Source organism: Amblyraja radiata, chromosome 8 (genome assembly GCF_010909765.2).
Source record: "Amblyraja radiata isolate CabotCenter1 chromosome 8, sAmbRad1.1.pri, whole genome shotgun sequence".
NCBI classification, from domain to species: domain Eukaryota; kingdom Metazoa; phylum Chordata; class Chondrichthyes; order Rajiformes; family Rajidae; genus Amblyraja; species Amblyraja radiata.
This window is the reverse complement of record NC_045963.1, coordinates 22,450,255-22,476,345: the sequence shown is the minus strand read 5'-3', so window position 1 is coordinate 22,476,345 and position 26,091 is coordinate 22,450,255. Positions and strand designations below refer to the sequence as shown.

At 43.0% G+C, this 26,091-nt stretch overlaps 1 protein-coding gene across 1 annotated transcript in view; it reads left to right on the top strand.

Moving 5' to 3' along the window:
• gpatch2 (G-patch domain containing 2) overlaps positions 1-26,091 on the top strand; it is a 78,267-nt gene that overhangs the window by 31,310 nt on the left and 20,866 nt on the right. Inside the window, exon 6 of the mRNA XM_033026366.1 lies at positions 24,849-24,937. Within this exon, the coding sequence (XP_032882257.1) occupies positions 24,849-24,937 (89 nt within the window). The remainder of the gene's footprint in view (positions 1-24,848; positions 24,938-26,091) is intronic.

Here is a 26,091-nt window from a genome sequence, read left to right as displayed (position 1 = left end):
GCCACGTTAAATACAAATTCTAAAATTATTTTCAACTTGCTTTCTTCCTCATTTGTTGGTGAAGGTGATAACTCTTGACCATTGACACCAAATTTATGAAAGGGACATGATTACAAATTTTAAGTGACGTCCATACTATTACTAAAACTCTCAACTTGACCACTTCCGGTCTGCGTTGTAATTAAATTTGCGCAAAAACGACCCCCATAGCACTACGATTTTTTGCCACCTTACTCACTATTCTCCTCTGCTGCAAGTCAAATAAGTTTAGTTCCGATCGGTGAAATATTAGAAAAGTTTTTGGTCTGTTATTCGCCAAGACGGCGATGCCCCGACCGGCACCCGCTATCAATCACTGGCCGCGAGAATAAAACTGAAGGAGCGTAGCGAGCAAAGTGCGAGCGGGGTCTGTGTTCTGTGTTCTATGTACTGTGAGCGGGGGCCAACACCACCCCTTCCCACATACACCTCCTCCCACATACACCCCCTCCCCTACCTCTACCCCCACCAGACCATTCCTCCCCTACACCACCCCCTACACCCACCACCCACACCCCCTCTTCCCTACAACCCCCCTCCCCTGCAGCCCCCCACCCCTACACCCCCCCCTCCCCTACACCCTCCTCCCCTACACCCCCCCTCCCCTACACCACCCCCCTCCCCTACACCCCCCCTCCCTCTACACCCCCCTCCCCTACACCCCCCTCCCCTACACATCCCTCCCATAAACCCCCCCTCCCAAACACCCCTCCGTCCACCACCCTCCCCTCACCCAACCCCCTCCCCCACACTATGCCACACTCCCCCCTACCACACACACCCCTCCCTCACACTCCGCCACACTCCCCCCTACCACACACATCCCCTCCCCAACCCCCACAACCCCACCTCCACCCCAACAACCCCCCCCCTATGAGGAGGAATTTCTTTAGTCAGAGGGTGGTGAATCTGTGGAATTTATTGCCACAGACAGCTGTGGAGCCAAGTCATTGGGTATTTTTAAGGCAGAGATTGATAGATTTGTGATTTGTAATGATGTCAAAGTTTATGGGGAAAAGGCAGGAGAATGGGGTGAAAGGGAAAGATAGATCCGTCATGATTGAATAGCAGAGTAGACTCGATGGGCCGAAAGGTCTATGACTTATGAACATGAATTAAACTTTTTGTATGTCAGCATCATTGTGATAGATTAATATTTTATAGATGCATTACATTGCATGTTGCTTTCCCTATAATAATTTTGCCATATTTTCGCTTACTTTTAAGAAAGACTATTTTAAATATACATTATTAAATAGATAGAGGAATGTATTTAGACAAATAATGAATGAATGAGAGGAAGGGAAGAGTGTCAGGGGAGCAGAAATTATGTTGGGAATCTTTAAGCAGGGCAAAAATGGCACTCCTTTGAGAAAATGTACAAAGTAGAATTTCTCCAACTTCTTCTTTTGAGAATTTCATCTAATTCTTTGGATTTATTGACCAAGAAAAGTACAACTTAGTGGATGCACTTTAAAAAAATATCAAAAATTTCACAGGCTTCCTGGAACTGTGGAGCATTATTGGGTCAGAATATGAATAACTAAAGAAATTCACATTGATTTATTTTATTTTGTTATCTTTCTACAAATCTATTACTCTTCTGTATCTAATATGGTATCTATTATATATTTAATTATAATGTAGGTTGCTCAAGGGTAAAGGTTATATGGAAAGATACAAATCACTCATTCTAATGCCAAGGCATCTTCTCGGTCCCCATCCATGCTTTTCTACTTGGTCGTGGCTCCTGTGAAATGGAGCGATGGGTAATATATCGGTAACGACAAACTATCTGAAAAAATAGGTAGGATCCAGTGTAGAAAAGATTTCCACTGTATGTGATAGGAGAAAATATTGGATCCTGTACTGTTAGGTTGCGAGCCTGCCTCTAGCCAGGAAAGCCCAAAGCATTTTTGCTTGGTGAGCTGAGTTACCATTTGGATAATCAGTAACATAATGTCTTGCAGCTGCATAGTACTGCCATTGCAGCTGGTGGATTTCTTCATGTGAGCAAGCAACTGTAACCAGGGCAGATGTTTTATAAACACATTCCTTGTTTTTGCTTGGTATCTGAGGTCCAGGTTAACAAAAGAGCTCTCTCTTTTGAGCAATCTTACGCTTTGATAGTTAAGGTATAAATAAACCCAGGATTGTTGTGCAGGACAGAGGTGCAGTCTTCATACCTGAGAAAATTGTTGGTGATTGCTCTCATGTGGTTACAGCTATCAGCCTGTCACCGATCATCTGGTTTAGAGTAGATCACGCTAATCAGCATAGCTGGACTGTACAGAATGAAGAATACATTTTCCCCATGTAAAGCAGACAGAACTGCAAGATTGCAGATAGTAATGCAATTTAGCAACCCCACATTCCCTCTCTATCCCTCCCCCACCCAAGTCGCACTAGCTTCTCGTTTTCACCCAACAAACAGCTGACAATGGCCTGTTTCCTTTATCATCGTTACTTTTTTGCATATCTTTCATTCATAGTTCTTTATCGCTCTACATCATCGTCTATATCTCTCGTTTCCCTTATCCCTGACTAGTCTGAAGGAGGGTCTCGACCCAAAATGTCACCCATTCCTTCTCTCCAGAGATGCTGCCTGTCCCGCTGAGTTACTCCAGCTTTTTGTGCCTATCTTTGGTTTAAACCAGCATCTGCCGTTCCTTCCTGCACACTTAAATGTTTAAACTATAATTGGCAAGTGTTTATGTGCTTATGTTGTCATTTTTAAATTTCTAATTTTTCTAGGTAACTTTGCCACATGTTGATTGCATTGGTGTGGAAAGGGTCTGGGTGAAAGCTGAATATTAAAAACTAAAAGCAATTAAACACTATCATGGTAGGGTGAAACGTCATGATCAATATTACTTGCAGATTTATTGAATTGGTCATCTTGGTTCTCAAAATAATAGACCAGTCATTATAACTATCAATTCTGTGACATCTCTCAGCAGAGACATGGTAATTACTTATCTTTACTCTGCAAAGATTAATTCCATTGCCGAAAACTATTGGTTCTTTGTTGAAAAACAGCTTAGGATAAAATAAACATTCAAAAAAGACCTAAATAGTTGCTGCAAAACAGCGTACACATTTACTGGTATTGGATATGTGTGGTTCCTCAGTGAATCAGTTACACAGAGCCACTAAGTACCAAATGCACAGATTATGTTGGTTTACTGGAATAAAATTGGTAGTATATAAGCAAGGCATGTGGGATATGAGTAGGTATGACAAACACACTGACTGCTCTTGTGTGGAAGACAGAATTCTGTACGTATATACTCGCACGGAACAACTCTGCTCCCTAACCCCATTAAACATGATTTTTTTAAAGATTGAAGGGACCCTTCTATCTTCATAATTTAGCATTTGTGCTTACAAGCACTTCATTGATTATTTACTGCATGCTGCATAAAGGTATTCTTCAACAATAGTTCATGAAACTCTTGTATGGATGTATCTGAATGCATGGTATAGAAAGAAATAGTGAAGAACATGATCCACTGTGACTAGGTGGTTGGTGTACTGGGACTGTTTGATATCTCACACATGATGACAAACATGAAGACCCTTTGCAGTGGTATCCCATTGAGTTATCATCACATTCAGTTTTCACAAGAAGCTATGGCATTGAGAAAGACTTTGGTATATATTGTCAGCAACGATTACAGTGGAGAATTAATGGCAGCTTTAAAGAAGCACCCTCTATGGTTCCCTTTTGAGGATTTCAGCCTTTCTCATGTTTGCTTACAGACCACAGCAGGTCCAGTGACATGAGCATAAAATGACATGACATGTTTACAGCTGTGAAAGGTACGGAGAAGATTTACGAGGATATTGCCAGGAGTGATCTTATAAAGGCGTACAAAATAATGAGAGGAATAGATCAGGTAGACGCACAGAGTAGGGGAAATAAGAACCAGAGGACATGGGTTTAAAGTGAAGGGGGAAAGATTTAATAGGAATCTGAGGAGTACCTTTTTTACGCAGAGTGGTAGGTGTATGGAACAAGATGCCGTGGGAGGTAGTTGAGGCACGTTCTATCGACTACACTAAGACTATGACTATGACTGACTATGAATACAAGGCAAAGATTAAGGTTGTTATGGAAAACCCTGCTGATTTAATGGCATTTGTGGTAAGAAAGTGTTAGGTGGCATTGTATCTATAATGTAAGGTACAGACTCCTCAGATCTTAATTGACTTAATAAACTCGATGAATGCTTCCTTTGTCTATTTTTTAATACATTGTAGAATGAAGCTGGCATTTATACTGGAGAGTTATTGTACCTGAGAGTTTACCAAGTAGATCTGTCTTTTCTGCCTTCTTTCATCAGGTTCTCTGCTGCTTGTCAAAGTGAGCTATATTGTGGCCTAAATCTGAAATGACCTACCAAGCACTAAAACTTGGACATGTAAATCCCAGCCACTTCGGCCTTGTTATGGTTTTGATAGGTTAGGTTGTGCTCTGAATTTTATGGGACATGATATTTGGAATTGTCGTTCTAGCACTTTTTTTTCATTTGTTGATAAATCCTCAGTGAAAGTATCAAGATTTGTTGGTATCAATTGTTATCTATTTAGGAACACAAATTAATGGTTCACTCATAAATTTGAAACTATACAGAATATCAGAACATTGTTCAAACATCCTTGGCATAAAATTTGCTCCATTGGAAAATTTTGGATGCCTGCCCCCTTATCATGCTGCAGGCCTTGAAGTTGCATAGCAGTGTTGGATCTTCTGTCCCCGAACAGCAAGCTTCCATTCCTAATTCAAGTTTTAGACTATAAATATTGTTTGCAACATGGTTTCTGCCAAAGGGCATTAGTTTGATTTTCATTCATTCTTTCAGAGAATTTTCTGGGATCTTTGCTCTTTGGCCAAGGAATTAGTTATGGCACATCGCTGGGTGTATAAAACAGCAGCACACAGACTGCAGACACCTGACCCAGGAAGCCTAAGGCCAGCTCCAAACTGGCACCATTTACATTATCTGGACAAGCTGCTGATATTCGTCACACTTGCATTAGCAGCTTGGCCTTTTTAAAAAGATGAATTTCATGCACCATTCTCACCGGCAGTAATCCAAAGCAGTTGCTTGAGGAGTGGTGGAGACTGCCGTAGATACAAGAGGAAGCATCTTTGCAGCTTACCACTTAAGGATGTATTAATTTTTCGTTTTCAGTGGTGGCCACGTGTTTATACCACAGCAAATGCGCAATATTCAAAGCAGTGGAGACTCAAGAGAATGTGGCTGCTGGTATCTTCAAAAACAAACTGCTGAAGGAACTCAATGGGCCAGGTAGCATCTGTGGAGGGAAATTCTACGAATTTCAGTCGCAAACTTGGTCTGAAGAAGAAGTCCGACCCAAAACATTGTCCATTCCCCTCCACAGATGCTGCCTGACCCGCTGAATTCCTCCAGCAGTCTGGTTTTGTATTTGTTTAGGCCTGACTCCACTCTTTAGAGACACAGGTACTATCACAACATTTAGGAGGTACTATTGCAACATTTAAGAAATATTTAGACAGGTACATGGATAGGGTAGGTTTAGAGGGATCTTGGCCAAAAGCAGGCAGGTTGGACTAGTTTAGATGGGGCATGTTGGTCGGAGTTGGCAAGTTGGGCTGAAGGGCCTGTTTCCACGCTCTGACTCTATGACGATTTTCTATGGGAGAATGTAAAATACCCATTCATTAGCACAGGTAAAACAAAACAGATACTGGTGAAGCCTTAAAAAAAATCGTTAGAATCAGTACAGATATGTAATATTGATCTTTATTGCCATTTTAATAATATAAAGCAAGCATAACAAAGTACTATTTCTGGGCCATGTTCTTATACATTTATAGATTGTATCCAGATTTATTGTGGTAGAAGCCAGCTGGGACTGAACTCTGTATAATCTAATATCTTATCTGAGAATGAACCCAACATAAAAGACTAGTCCATAATGAAATGTTGCTCAAAGAAAAAATAGCAGCAAGCCATTCTGCTTAAAGATAACAAAATGCCCAGGTCCAAAATAATTTCCTTAAGAGAGGTGGATTGCATTGGAACACTGAAATGATGTAAAATCTTATTGTGGAAGTGGCTTTTGGCCAATTGTGTGCATTTTTGGAATAAAATTCAAACAGTACACTGTTTCAGATGCACTTAATCAATTAGAGCATGCATTCTATCCATAATGTCTAAACGTCAACTCCCATTGTAGCAGAGTTTTCAAACTCCATATTCACTTTCACAATCATCCTGGACACTTTATTCATTTAAGTTTAGTTTACCCAATTTTATAAATTATTTTTCTCTTTATTCTTTGGAGATACTTTTCTGCCACGTACCATCTTGAGCTGGTCTGAGACAGCCAAGTGTTTCTGTGTCTGTACTAATCCTGCTTGAAGACTGATCACAGAATTGCGTAATAGTTATGCGAGTTTACTATTTCCTCCAATGTCCCATTGTGTGTGTGTGTGTGTGTGTGTGTGTGTGTGTGTGTGTGTGTGTGTGTCTGTCTGTCTGTCTGTCTGTCTGTCTGTCTGTCTGTCTGTCTGTCTGTCTGTCTGTCTGTCTGTCTGTCTGTCTGTCTGTCTGTCTGTCTGTCTGTGAAGAAATGTCTCTCGCACTCACTCGGACCTGGCAGTTTACCACACGTGCACAAGTAAGCCCAAACTTCAGTGCCATTACCCATATTAAACATAGAAAATAGGTGCAGGGGGTGGCCATTCAGCCCTTCGAGCCAGCATCGCCATTCAATATGATCATGACTGATCGTCCAAAATCAGTACCCAGTTCCTGCTTTCTCCCCATATCCCTAGATTCTGTTAGCCTTAAGAGCTACATCTAACTCTCTCTTGAAAACATCCAGTGAATTGGCCTCCACTGCCTTCTGTGGCAGAGAATTCCACAGATTCATAACTCTCTGGGTGAAAACGTTTTTCCTCATCTCAGTCCGAAATGGCCTAACCCTTAGTGTTAAACTGTGACCCCTGTTTCTGGACTCCTCCAACATTGGGAACATGTTTCCTGCACCTAGCCTGTCCAATCCCTTAAGAAAGTTATGTTTCTATAAGATCCCATCTTAATTCCAGGGAATATAAACCCAGTTGTCCATTCTTTCATCATATGTCAGTCCTGCAATCCCGGGAATTAACCTGGTGAATGTAAGCTGCACTCCCTCAATAACAAGAATGTCCTTCCTAAAATTAGGAGACCAAAACTGCATACAATACTCCAGGTGTGGTCTTACCGGGGCCCTGTACAACTGCAGTAGCACATCCTTGCCCCAATACTCAAATCCTCTTGCTGTGAAGGCCAACATGCCATTTGCTTTATTCACTGCCTTATTAACCTTATTTCAGTCTTGTTTCTGAGCTGGAGTTCAGTGATTCCAGCCCCACTTCAGCATGTATTTTTATTTAAAATCCCAGCATTTGTTTGCATGGCACCACGACCCTTCTCAGATGGAAAAGCGATACCGTGACACTATAAGAAAAAGAGCAGCAAAGTTATCCAGGGTAAATCTGGCATTTCAATCATTGAATGGTAGCAGGTCGTGTTATTGCTTCTGTTCTCCGCAGCTGAGGAGAATACAATGCTAATTTGCATCAATTTTAATGCAAGGAGTCAAAACAGTAAGGTTGACGGTTCAAAATTTTAATAAACATGCGGGCTTGGATATAGTTTTCTTCACTGGGAAAAGGGCTAAAAAATGGTCAGGACTGGCAACTCAGTATATCCGGATACAGACTTTTCAGGCAAGACCGAATGCGATGTAAAAGAGGAGGTGTTATTGCACTTTTAGTCAAGGAAGGCATTACCTAGAATGAGGATGAATCGAGGTTCCTCAAGTTAGGCCAAATGGGTAGGGATTAGGAACAAAAAGGGCATCACCACTTTGTTGACCGTGTATTACAAACTTCATAACAGTCAACAGGATCTGCTGTTTTGTATGTGTCATTTATTCCTGCATTTATCCTGAGGACAAGGAATTTCATTGCATCTTCGAGAACAGACAAAATGAATCTGAATCTAATTATGAGAACAGTTGCTACAAACACTGATAAATTTGTCCAAGTTTGTCCAGATTTCCTGCATATCAGCTTCTGAGTTTGTATTGTGTGCACAGTCATTAGCAAAGAGGAAGTCCCTTGTGATGCTCTCCTACCTTGGTTTTCCCTGGGAGTCTCCTTTGGTTAATAAAGAGTACTAACAGTTCGGTATCTAAGGTTGTTTCCGTCTCATTTATCAAGGTGGCATCAGGCAGCATTGCAGAGAACATCATATTAACATCATAGTGTTTGGGATGAGCACACAGCCTTAATGCACACCTTGGTAACTAGGAATGGGTCAGAGAACTGTCCATCATCCATTCCTTTGGTCATCATACCATCATGGCGTTGTCATGAACTTTTCAGGGCATCCATACTTTGCCATGATCTTCCAAAGGCCCTCAAGGCAAACGGTGGCAAAAGCTTTAGTGAGAGCAACAAATGAGGTGAACAAGCCGCTTTGTTCTTGGCACTGCTCTTGGAGTTGTCTTGCTGCGAAGATCATGTCTACTCTTCCATACGCTTCACGGAAACCACATTGGCTTTCTGGAAGTAGGCCACCCTCAAGGTGAGTCATTAGTCTGTTTAATAGCGCTCTAGCAAGGATTGTAACAGCAGTCAGGAATAAAGAGATTCCTCTGTGATTATCGCAGGCATTTTGGTTCCCCTTATGCCTGTGTAGTTGTGTCACTGAGGTATCTACACATTAAGAGACATAGTACATAGATAGACAAATGAGAGCAGTTGCATTAGTGAACCTTGGAAATTGTATGATGGGAGAGCATTTTGGAAAAAAATACCATAATTCCATTTGTTTTAAAGAAGTTATGGAACGTTAGGGAAAGAAGTTAGGGATGGGCCAGAAATAAAGGTCCTTAAATGTGGCAAGTCCAATTTTGTTCAAATGCACAAAACATGCACAGGAGGCTAGGAGAATCTACTTGCAGGTAAGCGTACAGCCCTTTTAAAGAGAGAACTCAGCTAAGAAAAATGAGAAATTCTGGTACAAATTTCCAAAAATAAAGAGCTGCCTTAGTGGGCTTAATGTTGGATAAATTCCTCGGGCGAGAAGATATTTATCCATGCTGGTATAAGATGCAAGGGAAGTGATGGCCGAGATTTCACTGGACACAATGTGGTGCTAGATGATATGAGAATGGTAAATCTGGTCCCGCATCTGATGAACAGGATTGATGATTAGTTGGAAAGGCAGGGACTGATCAAAGATAGGTCTTGTCAAGGGCAGATTTTGTCTCACTGATCTGCGTAATTTCTTTGAGGAGGTAACAATGTGTATTGACAAGTACAGTGCAGTAGATGGAGTTTTAACATTGACTTCAGTGAAGCTTTTGACAGGTTTCCTCAAATGAGACTAGTTGAAAAGATTAGAACCCATGGGACCCGTGGATAGTTGCAAATTGGATCCAAATTATTTTGGCATTAGGAAACAGAAGATATTTGTAGAGGATGGTTATTGTGATTGGATGACTGTGACTAATGGTGTTCTGATATCAGGGGCCCTTGCTCTTTGCAATTTATGTGAATTATTTGGATATGGATATAGAAAGGCATGATAAGTAAGTGTGCAGACGGCACTAAGATTGGTGGAGCAGTTGACAATGTCAGGGTAATCTTAGGATACTGAATGACATCAGTTTGTTGGTGAAATGGGCTGAGAAGTGGCAGATGGACTTTAATCTAGATAAATCTGACATGATGCACTTTGGGAGCAGTTATGAGGCTTGTAAGTATTGAGGAACAGAGGGTCTTAAGTGTGCAAGTCTGTAGCCCCTTGAAGGTGTCTGGATAAATAAATAAAGTGGTTAGGAAGGCATAGGGGATGCTGGTCTTTGTTGGTTGGGGCATTAAATACTGGAACAGGAAGCCTATGTTTCAATATAAATCATCAGTGAGATTCCAGCTGGAGTACTGCCAGCAGCTGCTCACCACACTATGGAAGGGGAGGACGTGGTGGAACTGGAGAGGGTGCAGAAGAGATTCACCAGGATGTTAATAATAATAATAATAATAATAATAATAAATACTTTATTAATCCCCTTTTCAGGGGATATTCAGATGTCCTTGGAGCACACTAATAAAAATACAACATAACATAAAGAAGAAATTTAACATTAAAACATAAAAACATTCCCCCACAATGGTTCCCACTGTGGAGGAAGGCACAAAGTTTTGTCCACCCATGGTCAGGCCTATTGAGGCCTCCACAGTCGCCGCTACGGCGGCCCGATGTTCCAGATCCTATCGCCGGGTGATGGTGCTCCGATATCGGGAGAACCTTCTCAGTGGCTTGGGATGCCTGGAACGGCCGCTTCCTTCCGGAGACCACTGCTTCCGAAGCCAACAGGCCGCACTGGATGGAGCTCCACCACTTGCGATCTCAGCGAAAGATCCCAGGCTCCCGATGTAAAGTTCATGTTGGGGGCTATGCGTCAGTAGATAGGGTGGTTATGGGGTAAAAGGAGCAAATTAATAATATTAATATAATATCAAGGGGGGTAATTAGCGTGAGTGCGGGGGGGGGGGGGGGGATAGTTAGTGTGTGTGACGCTGCATGCCGTCTCCCCCCCCCACAACCGCATGTTGGGGGAACAGACCCAACAGGTCTGCACTTGGTCTAGTATACTTATAAAACTCTGATCTTGGATGTGTGTGTGTGTGTCTGTATAATCATACTGCTCAAAAAAACGATGACCTGACGATAAAATGTTTACATATTCCTGTAGAGATTTATCCGGTGACGTCAAAAATCGGCTTACCTGAAAATCCGAGCTTTATTTCTTGAGTTATTAATCAAAATGTTCAAAAATGTCAAATAACTTAGAAAATGAAACCGCTTTGGATGATGACGTGATGACGTCACAATGGCTGCACGTTGTGTTCACATGCTGCGAGTCAGGTCGCCCGGCCGTGCCGCTAGCAAGACCTTTGAAAAAAACCACGCTGTCTTCTTGCTCGCGCTGAGAGTGACGTCACCCCGACCACCCGTTCTCGGGCCCTGACTGCAGCCTGAAGCCGGGAGTGAGGTTCAGGAACCAGCCCTCCCCTCTGACGACGCGCCCCCCACCTCCCCACAAACCCCTCAAACTCTACCCCCCACCTTCTCTGCCCCCCCCTCCCTCTCTGCCGCCCCCCTCCCCCCCCAGCAACAGGTAGGGGACGGGTGCGTTTTGCAGCCAAGAGCGAGGGATTATTGCGTTTGGGAACGAGCCCTACCCTCTGATGGCGCGCTCCCCCAACCCCTCAAACTCTACCCCCCTTCCTCTTTGCCCCACTCCCTCTCTGCCCCCTCTCTCCCCACCCCTCCCTGCCTCCCTCTCCGTGTGCCTCTGTGTCCCTCTTTGTGCCTCTGTGTCCCACTCTGTGCCTCTGTGTCCCTCTCTGTGCCTCTGTGTCCCTCTCTGAGTCCCTCTCTGTGCCCGTGTCCCTCTGTGTCCCTATGTGTGCCTCTGTGTCCCCCTGTATGCCTCTGTGTCCCTCTCTGTCGCTCTGTGTGCTTCTGTAACCCCCTGTGTGCCTTATGTCCCTGTGTGTCTCTCTGTATCCCTCTGTGCCTCTTTGCCTCTTTGCCCCCCCTGTGTGCCTCTGTGTCCCTCACTGTGCCTCTGTATCCCTCTCTGTGCCACTGTGTTCCTCTCTGTGCCTCTGTGTCCTTCCCTGTGCCTCTGTGTCCCTCTCACTCTATCCCCTTCCCTCTCTAGCCGTGCCTGCAAGTTGGGGGCTCTGCGTGAGTGGATAGGGCGGGGGTTAGGGTAAAAGGAGTGAATTAATAATATTAATATAATATCAATAGGGGTGGTTAGTGTGTGTGTGGGGGGGGGGGTGGTTAGTGTGTGTGTGGGGGGGTGGTTAGTGTGTGTGTGAGGGGTTGGTTAATGTGTGTGTGACGCAGCAGGTCGCCCCCTCCCCCCACAACCGCGTGTTCGGACGGGACCCAACTGGTCCCACTTGGTCTTGTATACTTATAAAACTCTGATCTTGGATGTGTGTGGGTGTGTGTGTGTATAATCATACTGCTCAAAAAAACGATGCTCTGACAGTAACGTTTTTACATATTCCTGTAGAGTTTTATCCAGTGAAGTCAAAAATTGCCATCTGAAAATTTCATGCATTATTTCTCGTTATTAATCAAAATGTTCAAATATCTGAAGAAATTTGGAAAAAATAACTGCTAATTTCCTGTGCTTACAGCTGTGATGTCACAATGGGATTGTAGCCCTGCTTGCAACATTGTTGCTATCCAAGTACACCGAGTCCTGCTAGCCCTAGCAGGTGCAAATGCATTTTTTAAAAGTCAAAGTACACTGAGTCCTGCTAGCCCTAGCAGGTGCAAATCCTTTTTTTTTTAAAGCCACACTACACTGTAGTTTAAACTAAAAGTAAGAGATTTGAGGAGGAACGCATTCACCCAGAATGGTGAATACCTGGAATGCATTGCCAAAATGTAAAGCTGGAAGCAGAGTCACCAACAGCATTTAAAAGGTCTCTTAAGTGTGCACTTAAAATTACCCAGGCATTGAAAGCTATGGACCAAGTGCTAGAAGATCAGATGAATACAGATAGGTGCCCATGAACATCTTTATTTGAGAGGATTGCAGAACAGTTCTGCTGGATTTTCCTATGTAATTCCATTCTGAAAGTGATGTTTCAGTGTGACATACCTTATTTCAAGTTATAGCCGTGTTCAGCCCTAATAGTGCAGTCGCTTCAATCTTTGCACCCAGCATTTATATGGATGTAGACAAAACAAATAGAACTTCCACCTCCAAGAGGGAGTTGCTATTTAATGACTAGTTGTATAAGTGATGACAGAGATTGTGAGAGTGTTTGTAAGGAGTCAATAAGACCTGACACCTGATGACCATAGGGGGAGCATTCATTTTGTCATGAGCCCACAGCAATTGTCCAGGGACACAGCAGGCTCTACTGCCAGGAGGTTGCCAGAGAATTGTCTGCTCTCTGAATGCCAGCAATAATGTTGTCCTTGCACTGTTGGGATGAAGGAAAAATAAATGAAATCTTCTCTTCACTATCTTGACCTCCTCAATGCTGGTGAGCAACAAAGTGGGAGATGTTGCAGACGCTGACAACAGAGCCAGCTGGAATGATTGCTGAGCCTAGTAAGTCAAAAGTGACTTTTTAAACTCATTTTGGGGGATCTGGAAATTACTGGCAAAGTCAGCAATTATTGTTCATACCAAATACACTTGAGGTAGGTAGCTTGTGAGTTGTTTATTAGTCAACCACAGTGGTGGGTCTAGAGTTGTAAGTAAGCCAAATTTGGTTGGACAGTAGATTTGCACCCCTACAGGATATTAATGAACCAGATAGATAGTTACAAATGCACAGAATTATTGAGGTCATCATTGCTACTGAATGATTTTTTTAAATTCCAGATCATTAAACAGATTTAAATTCAATAAGTGGTGTAATGGCAATTCCCGATCTTACTGTCTGAACTGGTTAAAAATTGTATCTTCACTCTCGTGCCAGCTACTGTCTGCCCTGACCACTCCCTATCGTTTTGCTTAGTTCAATGTAAGTCACGCCCATTCAAATAACAACCCCCCCCCCCCCCCCCCAAGCATTACAAAACAATTCTACAAGAAATATCTAGACAAAATAATAAAATATGCTAACAGTAACTAGCTTAAGCAAGAATGGCTCCCATACATGGTATGTTGGGATTTGAACTCGGACCTCTTATTGTTAGCCCAGACGTTTGGATTGATACAGATTTAGCCAATGCACTACATCATATCATATGATCCTGACTTCAGTGAGTAAAGCACTCCAGAATACATAAGTTTGTATTTAAGGTTCAGGAGATCACAAATATCAGCAAGGTTAAAGAATGTGGTTTCACTGTTAGCTCTTTAAAAAGTGTAATTTCAGAAGATTTATTACATTTGTTTTTTCTATGCATAAGTAAGAACTTTTTTTCAGTTTTTCAGAATAGTAAAGTTGAAAATCTCACTGCGGACTATTTTCTGGAAGTGTTTAATGCAGTAAAGGTGAGCTGGGGAGAACAAAAGTTCTGTCAAGAAACAAGAAGAGAAATGTAATGACAGCCACCTACATTTCCAGAAATATACCAACAGTTGTAATTCTCTGGATAAACTAATCTTCAGCAGCATATCCCAGGTTTCTTTTGTACTTAAATGAATAAATTTGTTATGTTTATGGCAATGTTTACTTTTCACCAATATCACCCATAAAAAAAACAAATTTGCTGACATTGCTATACATTACAACCGGGACAATATTTTAAGCAATATATCACTGGCTGTCGCTTCTCATATCAATTTGTGACGTAATGTGTTGTGGATCAAGGGAAACCAGTGGACATACTATACTTAGATTTCCATAATGTCCCTGTCCCACTTAGGCGAATACAGGCGACTAGGCTGTTGCCACGTGGTCGCCAGGGTGTCGCCTGTATGGTCGTGAATAGTCTCCTCAGTTGCCCAAAGAATTGTATTGTTTTTCTGGTCAGGCTGGATTGTGAAATGTTCAAACCTTTTCGTGACAGTCGACGAGAGTTGGCTTGTCATAGGTTGTTGCCAGGATGACGTAGGTTGTCGCTGGTGCTGACTTCGGTGAATTCCATTGGCGACTATCTACGTCAACCGGTGACAGGTACCGGCGACTGAATTGTTTTCAGTTGTCGCCGACAGGGTCGTAGCTTGTCGCGGGTGGACGTAGGTTGACTTCGGTTGTCGTAGGTTGTCGCCTGTGTGGTAGTAGGTGGACGTCCTAATGGGTTGCCGGTTGTCAGTAGCTTGCCGTAGCTGGACGTCGACTAGGTGGTAGGTTGTTGCAGACATTGTCGTAGGGGGGTCCAGTCACCGGTTTTTCGGCGGGCTGTTACGACTATGACAGTCGCCGAAAAAAGTCGCCTAAGTGGGACAGGCCCATAAGTCATTTGAACACAATAGCTTACGGCGCAGGAGGTAACATATTAGCAGGCTTGCTAACAGGAAACAAAGAATAAACAGTCAATGGTTTTTTTAATAAATAGGCAATGGTCTTTTTCTGCTCATGATGTGCTTCAGGGTTTAGTGCTGGTGCCTCAACCTTATTCAATTTATTTACATTTATCGGTTGAAGACACTTATCGGACTTTGGGCTTTTTGTAAATGGCGCCAACTACGGTGACTCATGCGTGTGCACATTTTTTTTATGGCAGAGTTAAATGTACTTTTGTTCAGCAAAGGAGCGAAGAAGTAGGCAGGAATGTGGAGATGAGATTACTTTCAGCAGGGCCCGAAATTAGCGGTTGCCCGGGTGCCACTGACCACCCAAAATGCCGCAGGGCAACCTAAACGCTGAGTCATTTTGCCCGGCTTGGCACTGCAGATACTGGTTTATACCGAAGATAGACACAAAAAACTAGAGTAACTCAGCGGGTCAGGCAGCTTCTCTGGAGAAAAGGAACGTGACGTTTTGTATCGGCGACGGCTGTAATGCGTGGGAAAGATGCTAAGTGTGGCGTGACGGAGGGTCGGAGCGAATGACGGGCCCCGAACAACAGCAGAAGCGGCGACGGCGGCGGTGGCTCCATCTCCTCCTCCTCCCGGCCTGATAGCGACCGCTGCCTGCCACTCCGCCAACAGCGCTTTCAAAACAAACTCTCCCGCATGCCGAGGCCGGGAGGAGGGAGGCAGGGAGGCCTCCTTCCGCCGTCTGAAGCGTCTGCACCGCTCGGCCCCGCACCTTCCTGGTGGTTGGCGGAGGTGGTGGGGAGGAGATCCCAACTGCCTCCCCCTTTGACGGCAGCACTTGGCGATGGACAGGGACCAGGGGCGGAAATACCGGGGGGGGGGCCAGGGCGGACACGTCCCCCCCGTTTTGAGAGGACCCCACCCGAGAGCCCCCCCCCCCCCACGCCCGAGGGTGGCCAGAGACGTCGGGAGTCAGACGGGAGCGGTGCCCACAGCCAGCGCAGAGAAGCAGCGCTAAACCCAGCTCAACTCTGCCTGTCCCGCCAGGTTAACCTTCAGCCCTGCCTGGATTTACAGGATATATGTCATCAGTCCAGGCATGACTAATGCAGAGTTGAGCTGCATTTAGCGCTGGATTGAGTTGAAATTACCGTTCACAGGGCCTCCGAAGGCTCGCGTGTGTGTGTGAGTGTGCGCATGCGCGGGCGGCCGCCAAGATATTGTGTCCCCCGGTCCCCTCCATATTTTGATTGCTTTTTCCGTGCCTGATAGGGACGGCCAAGGCAGCGATGATTCCGGTGTTGTCCGAGGAGCGCTGACCTTCCTTCCCACCTCCTCTGCCCCTTCCTCTCTCTCTCTCTCTCTCTCTCTCTCTCTCTCTTGTACGCCCCCCTCCACCCCCGTTATCCTGAGACCCCTCCTCTCCATCCCTCACTGATCCCCATTCCTGCCTCTATTCAGTCCTCACTGACATTCCGTGTGCTCCCCTCCTCATCTACTCCCCCCCCCTCCCCCATCTAATCATCCTGCACTGATCTCCCTATCCACCTCGCAATGATTCTCCTGCCACTCCCCATCAATCCTACATTGGTCCCCCAATTCATCCTGTACTGACCCCCCTTCCCATCCATCCTGCACTGCTCCTCCCCTTCACCCTGCACTGCTCCCCCCATCCATCCTGCACAGATCCCCCCCCCATTCAACCCCACTGTCATCCCCCGCGCTCTCCCCTCACAATTTTACCTACTCTTTTTTCAATTCAATTCAATTTATTGTCATTTGGACCCCTTGAGGTCCAAACGAAATGCCGTTTCTGCAGCCATACATTACAAACAAATAGACCCAAGACACAACATATTTTACATAAACATCCATCACATTGCTGTGATGGAAGGCCAAAAAAGCTTATCTCTCCACTGCACTCCCCCCCCCCCGATGTCAGAGTCAAAGTCAAAGCACCCGGCGGGCGATGGCGAATTGTCCCGTGGCCATTTAAGCCACGCCGGGTGATGCAAGGCCGCACACCGGGTTCTTGATGTTAGAGCCCCCGGCGCGCGCTCGTAGCCCGCAACCATTCCAAGCCGCGCGGGGCGGTGATGTAGGCCCCGCTCCAGGAGCTCTTCCGGGCGGGAGAAGTCGCCGTTGCGGAAGCCCTGAAAAGCGGTCTCCCTCCAGGGACCCGCGGGCTCCCGGTGTTACCGTCCGCCAAACCCGCAGTTGCAGCCACCGAATCTCCGGGGGTCGGGTCGCAGCAGCGTCCACCACAGCTCCACCCACTCTGGACTCGGCCAGCTCCGCGACGGTGAGGTGAGTGTCGGCACTGGAGCCCCCGGTCTTCCTGTTGGAGGCCGCTCCTCGTTGCAGCCCCAACGACAACGGAGACCCGACAAAGAAAAGGTCGGGTCTCCCGTGCAGGGAGAGATTTAAAAGTTACCCCCAACCCCCCCACACCACCCCCACCCCCCCACACACATACCCCAACAAAAATAACAAAAACTACATTAAAACATAGACATAAAATAATAAAAACGCAGACGGACTGCAGAGGCCGCTGCAGACGAGAGTCGCGCCGCCTACCGGACCAACCAACACGCACTAATTCCGTTGCCTCAATCCATCCATTCAGCACCGATTGCCTTCTCAACCCCACCCCCCCACCGCCATCTATCCATCCTGCACTGATTCACTTCCCTCCCCCCTCCCGACCCTATTGTGCTGGAAGTGTCTTCAGAGCGAACATTGACTATGTTTGATAACGGAATGCAATCAAATATGTTTTAATTCCCAATGTTATTATTTGTTTTAATCCATAAAGATGGATTAATTAAATTGTGAACACGTGAAACATTAAAACCGCAGAGTTCGATTGTCACTGCTACCATTGACACGTTATTACAGAATTCATTTTAACGGCAAATCAATGCTCTTAATATGGAGTATCAGTACTGTAGTTATTTAATGAGCAACATTCACAACTATACGTTGGATTTATCCAGGTTTTACTTCTACAGTCAGTCATATACATCACAAATTTGGTCAGGAGATATTTCAGTTGAAATTTTAACGTTAATTCTGAAGTGGGAATGATGGAAAAAGCGGTTATCAACAATTTTTTTTTAATTTGTTGCTTACAAACTGGGTATCTTCATTGCTGTTCACAACACATACATCTAATCTGAATGTCCGGTAATGTGGCGTCTTGAAACCTTTAAATATATTACCAAAAGAACATTTGCTGCATTTATGTCCTTTGGCCATCTCTTGTTAGTTAGTGTAATGTTTAACCTGTCAGATGGGTATAGTCAGTTTTAACAGCTATTATCATAAAATGCTTTTAGAAAATTCCTTGCAACCTGTATATTTTGTTGTGGATAAATTATGTGGGAAGCGAGAGTGTTTCTGTACCAATAGCAATAACGACCCATGCTATGGCCATGTCATGATAATTTTCGGTCCTTCACAGAAAACATGCTTGCATCAATCTGTAGTGTGCATGGTTAAGCATATATGTTATCATGATCCAGGATTTATTGACACAAGTTGATCATACGCTGAATAATCCAACCACATTTTTGTTTGGAAGTGGAAAGAAATAATAGAAATTGCATTAATTGCAATGTGTAAAAAGAGTTGAGATACTGTATTATAATTTTGCTGCATGTCATTGTGGTATATATCATGTCTTGATTGGTGAATATGTTTAGTTTGTTACTTTATTTAAAGCAGAAATAATATGTGAATGCTTCATTGAGCATAATTCCGACTGGTAAACTACGCACTTTGTCCGAGCACATTATCGCACGCGTCATGCAAGCCATCTTAAATGACCACCTAAACTATCATTTGGCAACCTAAAAAGCTGCGAAGGTTGCCCGGCTGGCAACAGGGAAAAAAAGTTAAGCGAGAGCCCTGTTCAGATCAGCCATCATCTTATTAAATGACAGAATACCTTAAAGGAGTGAGCAACCGACTCTGACTCTGAGCTTGGGGAGAATACAAAGAGCTGGAGTAACTCATTGAGTCAGACAACATGTCTGGAGGACAAGGATAGGCGATGTTTCAAGTCAGGACCCTTCTTCAGATTGCAAGATATCTGAAGATGGATCTGAAGAAGGGACCTGACTTGAAACATCACCTATCCATATCCTCCAGAGATGCTCCCTGACCCACTGATTTATTCCAGCACTTTGTACTCTATGATGGATTTCAGAATCTGCAGTCCTTGTGTTTCCTACTCTGAACTAGTATTTTTGTATCCATCCGATCATAGATTTTTACATCAATAGGCACACACCAGCCTTGAGGTGTGAACAAACCAAATACTGTTGCATGATCTCTCGTCACAATCACTAGAGTTACAGCATAACATCATTTCATCATCTTGATCTGTTGATTTGTCATGGAAGCATACAAAGTTTTCCAGGTCGTCCATTTCTCCTATGCCCTCACAAGAAATGTCCAGAATGTGTGTCCAAGTATCAGTCCTCAGAGTCTGTCGAAGTGCCAATCCTCCTATCATTATTCATCTTTTAAATATTCACCACCTGAACTGACCCTGAATCCAACACAGATGTCAGGGTCATAAAACTGCGCCCATCTCAGAACCAACACTGATTTCCCTATTCCCCAATTATTCCCCTAACAATTGATGCCACTCATCTATAGATAAAAACATCTATCAATAAAGTTGTGCTCCGAAATCAATTGTCGGGGACTTTGCCGACAACACATAAAAATGCTTAACAGCAAATTACTATGAATATCTAGTATGAAGTTGACAAATGAATGACATCATGCACTATGATTTTTTTTTTGTGAGGAATACGTTGGCTATGGGGCACTCTAGCACATTTCAGTGTCATGAAGGGTGAAATTGTAAATGTAAGTACTTTGAAGGTTGAACTAAATGTGGCTGTAACTGATGAAGACATTTGAAGAACTACTGTAGTTCATTATTGTTTGAAGAACTATTTTTTGAGTTATTGCTTTCGTTAAATAATAGTTAGTATTTAGATATGCTGCAACGTTGGCTTTGTGAGCCTAAGTAGCCCTTGAAGCTGCAAGTGTACCAAGGGTGTTATTAGATTGCTTGAAATGTCAAAGTTACTTTTACTCTGAAAAATGTTACTGGCTTCATCTCTTGACGATAGCAAGTAATGAAATTGTTAAAATTCATCATACTGGTGAAGAAATAATAATAATGTTTAATAGGGAAAATGCTACAAACATGTTGCAGTTGATTAATGTCTGGCCTTATTTTCACAAGTACATAAGGTCAATAACTATTTTTGATATCATCTCTCATGAGATATTCAAGATTCATGTTTATTTGTCAAATCTACCAGATATGAACTGGAACAATAAAACTCTTACTTTTTGCAGCTTTACAGTCATATTAGATATAACACAACAAAGATATAAACATACAATAAATTATCAATTATTCTAAGTAAACCAGACCATGATAGTGCAAATGTTTAGCTTATGGCTTAGCTTGACATTTTCTAGAAATTCCCCTGTAAAACTTGAGATAAGCGGACACTTTAGTGTTTATTGGAAGTAATAGCCTGAATTCTGTATTAGTAAAGACTGTTGCTCTCATCCTCCATGAAGCTGATGGCAGTTTCAGGATCCTTTCACTTGGGTAGTTTAATATCAACATCCCAAACGTATCCACATTAAAGTTGTATTTAACACCTTTCTCAGTCAAATCCAGGAATTCTCCTTAATAATGATTTAAGCTATTCACAAATTTCACGCTATAATGCATCGTAATAATATTTGCATCCATATCAGATTAACTTTTATGCAGTGAAGTGTGATGTGATACTTTTATTGAATGAATAAGTGAAAGAAATATAAACTGTTAGGATTTTAAAAGTAATAAAGCGACCAGGAGGAGTTATGTGGAAGGTGACAAGCAACTTGAGAAACCTGTCAAAAAGTAAATGGCCCTTGGCAAGAATGTCATTTACAACTTTTAGAAAACACTATTCCCGGGTTATCTAGAGCTATGAGCAAATTACAAAATGCTGGAAGAACTCAATGGATCAGGCAACATCTATGGAGGGAAAGGACAGACCAGGTTTCAGGTTGGAACCTTTCTTCGGACTGATGGAGTAGGAGGGGGAAACGTGTGAGCTACCCAAGCAGAATGCAGAGCGCTATTCCTCCAGTTTGTGTGTGGCCACACGCAGAGGAGTCCCAGGACAGTAAAGGAATGGGAAGGGAAGCTAAAATGGTTACCAACCAGGAGCTCCAGTGGGCCTTAGTGGACAGAGCGCAAGAGTTTGGGGAAACAGTTGCCAAGTCTATGCTTGGGCTCGCTGATGTAAAGGAAGTCACTTCGGAGGCACCGAATGCAAAGTCGAGTTTGGAAGAGATAGATGTGAATCTCCACCTCACCAGGAAGGGCTGCTAGGGTTCTGGGGTGGAAGTGTAGGGACAGGTAGCAATTGCAGAGAAAAATATCTGAGGGAACGGGTTGGGTGGTAAAGGATGAGCGAACCAAGGCATTGTGGAGAGAGTGGTCTCTGTGAAAAGATGTGGGGACGGGCAGATGTGACTGGTGGTCTCTAGATTTATGATCAGTTGTGAGCAACAAACTTTCAGAGGCAGATCAAGAAAGTGCAAAAGGGATTTCCCAGAATTATGCAAGGATGAGGAACCTCATTTATGTGAAGAGATCTGAAAAAATAGTGTGGATTTCTCACATAAAAGGTGCTGAAAGTTATGGACAGTTTTGATGGACTAAACAGGGAGAGACCGTTTATAATCAGAGGGCATAAATTTAAGATGAATATACAGGGAATCAGAAACAACAGTTATTTGTTATGTGGTGTAGACTCCTCTAGCGAAACAGTACATGTGGCCCATTGCAAATTGTCGCTGAACCGAGGAGCAATTAGTTATCTAGCACAATATTAGGGGCTCAAGCTGGGAAGTATAATTGATGGAGATACAAAAGACTGTGGATTCTGTGTCCCTTTCTGTTTCTCTTTGACCCACCAAGGTTCTCTCAACCTCCTCCTTTCCAACAAGCTCCCCGCCCATCCCACCTAGTTCCTGTCTGTTTCTTTCCGCTCTTCCCACCTACTTCCAACTACCCACCACTGGGTCTCCTATTCTCCTCTCCCTCTGGTTCCACCTACCCATCATCTCTCCCTTATCTGGCTTCTACTTATCAGCTTCCTTATCAGATTCCTGGGTCTGCAGTTCTCTGTAATCTCCACGTATCACCTTCTAGCCTCTATCACTCCCATCAAGTGGGTTTCCCCTCCCCTTGTATGGCTCCAACAGCCCATCATCCTCCACCTATCACCCACCAGCTCCTAACTCGCCCCTTCCCCTCAACACTTTATAATTCTATCTGTCCTCAACACTCTCAATCCTGATGCAGGGTCTCGTCCTAAAATATACAATATCTCGATGCCTACCCCAATGCTGTTTGACCCACTGAGTTCCTTTAGTAGTTAGTTTTTTGAAAACGGTAGATGATTTTCTTCCCAGAAGGGCATGAATGAACTCAATGGCTTTTTACAACAATCTAGTAGTTGTCACAGTCACTACCACTGACACAAGTTTTGTTTTAAATTCAGATTTTATTTAATCTCTTGTATTTAAATTCCCCACATGCCATGGAAGGATTTGAACTCAACTCACTGGGTCATCAGTCCAGGCCTCCGGTTACTCACATAGGAATATACCACCTGAAAAGATAGTGGAAACAGAACCTGTCATGATTTCAAAAAAGGAAATTGGATAAATATTTGAAGAGAAGGAAAATCTGCAGGGTTATGGAGGAGGAGTGGGAGAGTAGGGTCAGTAGGATAGCTGTGCTACTGAGCCACAAAGGCACATTCAGCCAAGAGCATAATAATCCTCTGAATAAAATAGCTCCATCCAATAATTTTTTCCTCGCCTTCCCTTATGAGGGAAGGGGGCTCACGTTAAATAGGCCACTGGCAGTCAATTACACTCGCCTCCCCTCCACTGACTGCCTGAAACAGACCTTTCTCAATCACCATGCACAGCATCAGCAATTGTTGGAGTCAAATGATAAATATTGAAAGTGTAGATTTTGGCAAAGAATGATGAAATATACATCATTGATAAAAGGAGACAGGCATCGGATGCCCGATTTTAAAAAGGCAGATTTTTAGATCTTTTCACTGGCTGTCAAATTCAAGGACTGGACTTAATAGTGATATTATTAACTAATTATAATCATATATGACTTAATATAGTGCTCCTTTTTCACAATTATTGAATCTCTTGCATACTGTGAGTGTGCATATTAAATAATTGAACTCTCAAGGGACTACTCGTACCCTTTGTCATTCCATAAAAAACATTTTCAGTGAGAGAAATATACTTATTCAGCATACTTAAAGATGTCTTGCTTGAATTAAAATATGTTAATGTAAATGAGATCCTGAAAATCTATAATCTTCCATTGTTACAAGTAAATGTATTTATTATATTTTACTCTTTTTTTAAACCCATTGGTTTCACTTTCTGCAATTTCTAAATTAGGTGAAAAATAAGTTTTAAACCAGAATTCTAGTGATATTTTTTTATATTCAGAGTTAATTGTTATAATTATATATGCTCGGATGATGAGGACTTGTTAAATACTAAATTAAAGACAGGTAAATAAATTATTGAAAAAATATGAAGCAATTTTCTATTAGCTTTGCTGTAAATGAAATTTAAATTCATCTGACTGGCTTGGTGATTGATGGTAAATATTCTTCAAGATATGTATGTATAAAATATGTGTGCATCTTCAAAATGATTCATATCCAGCTGTTTAAAAAATATATTTACTGACATTTATTTGTGACCAAAAGTCATAGTCACATATGCTTTACTTTTCTTATCTGAAGTGCTTTGTTTCCAGCTCCCTTTTAATCAGAAGATAACTTTTGATGTACGTGATTTTGAAACATTTCTTGTTATTAAAATATATATATTTTGCTCTCACCTTGGTTGATGATCAAAGTGGTACTCCTTGGAAAGACGAATGGTTCATTTATGCTGATGGAACAGGGCTGCCTTTCAGACTGTCATTGATTTTAAATTAAAAAGTAACTGGTATGTTCTACATGAAGAGTGACAACAATAACAAACTAGTCCTTACTTAGTGCTATTTGTTGCAAGTATAGCATGTCTTTCTATGAGAAAATAAAAGATGCCTGAGTACCTTAATCTCTGTGATCAATAGTGTAGATATCTCAATGCAGTGTAACAGATAATCAATTCTTTACAAAATTACTGAAGCAAAGCTCTCAGCTAAGCCTGTACCTTGGGTGCTCATGGGGTCTTCAGGTTCAATTGGAGGTCTATCTAAAAGATTCATTTCAGTATTTGCCCGTTTGTGCATTAATGAATGCAATGCTGACAGTGAAGTATTAGTGGCCAATTGAAATCTCAGCAACTGTATTGTAATCCCTGTAGATAATTAATCTCCAGCATTTGCTTGTCAAAGCAGGGCGGCCTGATTTTATGTGAAGCTGGAAAGATTGCCAGTTTTGAAAATTAAAAAGCATTCCTTTTATATTATTCATTCTGGTAACAATTTATGATGCAGTTTGGCTGCTGAGCAGTTGTCCAAAAGCATAATTATGTTTTGATATAAACAAGATTGGTAGCTTTATTATGCAGCTACATCTTCATTGTGGGTGTTTTGATTCAGGGTTAGATCATGCAGGTTTTGTGTTTATATGGAGACAGGCAGCAGTGTTTTGTCCCAGCTAATAACTTTCTTTAATAATTACTTGCAGACAAACAAGCGCTCATTTTGGATCTCTGTGCACAGGAGATATCAAACGTAGACGAAGAGCTGCACCTCCCCCTGGACCTTTGGCCGCAGGTATTGTACAAAGTCAGAATAAAATCAGTAGATTTAAACTCATCAAAGATGAAGAAATAATATCCACTCTGAAAGGATAACGGCCAGCGGCTCAGCTGTTATTTGCTTATGTTCTTGTGCATTGCAATGCAGACCTGACCTCCTGCTCTGCCACTTGACTTGGCACTGAGTCCAAAGGCAGGGTTCCCTCATATTTGCATTCTGCCAGGGGTGACAAACATTTGTAGTGTGATTAGGATCATAGACCTTGACTGATGAAGTAAGTGAGGTATATATTTTTAATGTGGTAATCTTTCAGGACGACATGGTGTCGCAGCAGTAGAGTTGCTGCCTTAAGGGGCTGTTGCACTTGGGCGACCTAATCCGCGAGTTCTGACGAGTTTGCCCTCGACTCATGCTCGCAGCATGGTCGACACGAGGTCGTGGGAGGTCTTTGTAACTCTCCTTCATGCTCGAGAGTAGTCCCCGTGTACTCGAGGCCTCAGCTAGGTCGTGGCATATTTTTCAACATGTTGACAAAAGCCCGCGAGTAAAAAAAGGTCGCCATGGAAAAAATTGATATTTTTTTTACTCGTAGGTTTAGTCGTAGTAGGTCGGTATGTTAGTCGTAGGTAATTAGGGTAGTTGAAGGTAGTTGTAGATAGTCTTCATCATAGTCGAAGGGAGATCAAAGGAGGTCGACTTCACTCTCCACTATTCGGTGTCCAATTTTCCCAAAGTTAGTCGTAGCTAGTCGAAGCTAGTCTTCAACATAGTCAAAGGAGGTCTTCAACATGACATTTCTTCAACTCTACTAAACTCTTCTAAACTCGCCAATTAGGTCGCCCAAGTGAGACAGCCCTTTACAATGCCAGACACCCCGGTTCAATCCTGACTATGGTTGCTGTCTGTATAGAATTTGTACGTTCTCCCCATGACCACGTGGATATACCCGGGGTGCTCCGGTGTCCTCCCACACTCCAAAGACATCAATTGACTTCAGTAAAAAAAATTGTAAATTGCCCCTGATGTATAGGATAGTGCTAGTGCATGGGGATTGCTAGTCGACGCAGACTTGGTGGGCCAAAAGGCCTGTTTCTGCGCTGTATCTCTAAACTAAATTAAACTTAAAGTTTTCATTTTCAGCTGTAAAGGTATTTCCACAAAAATGACAT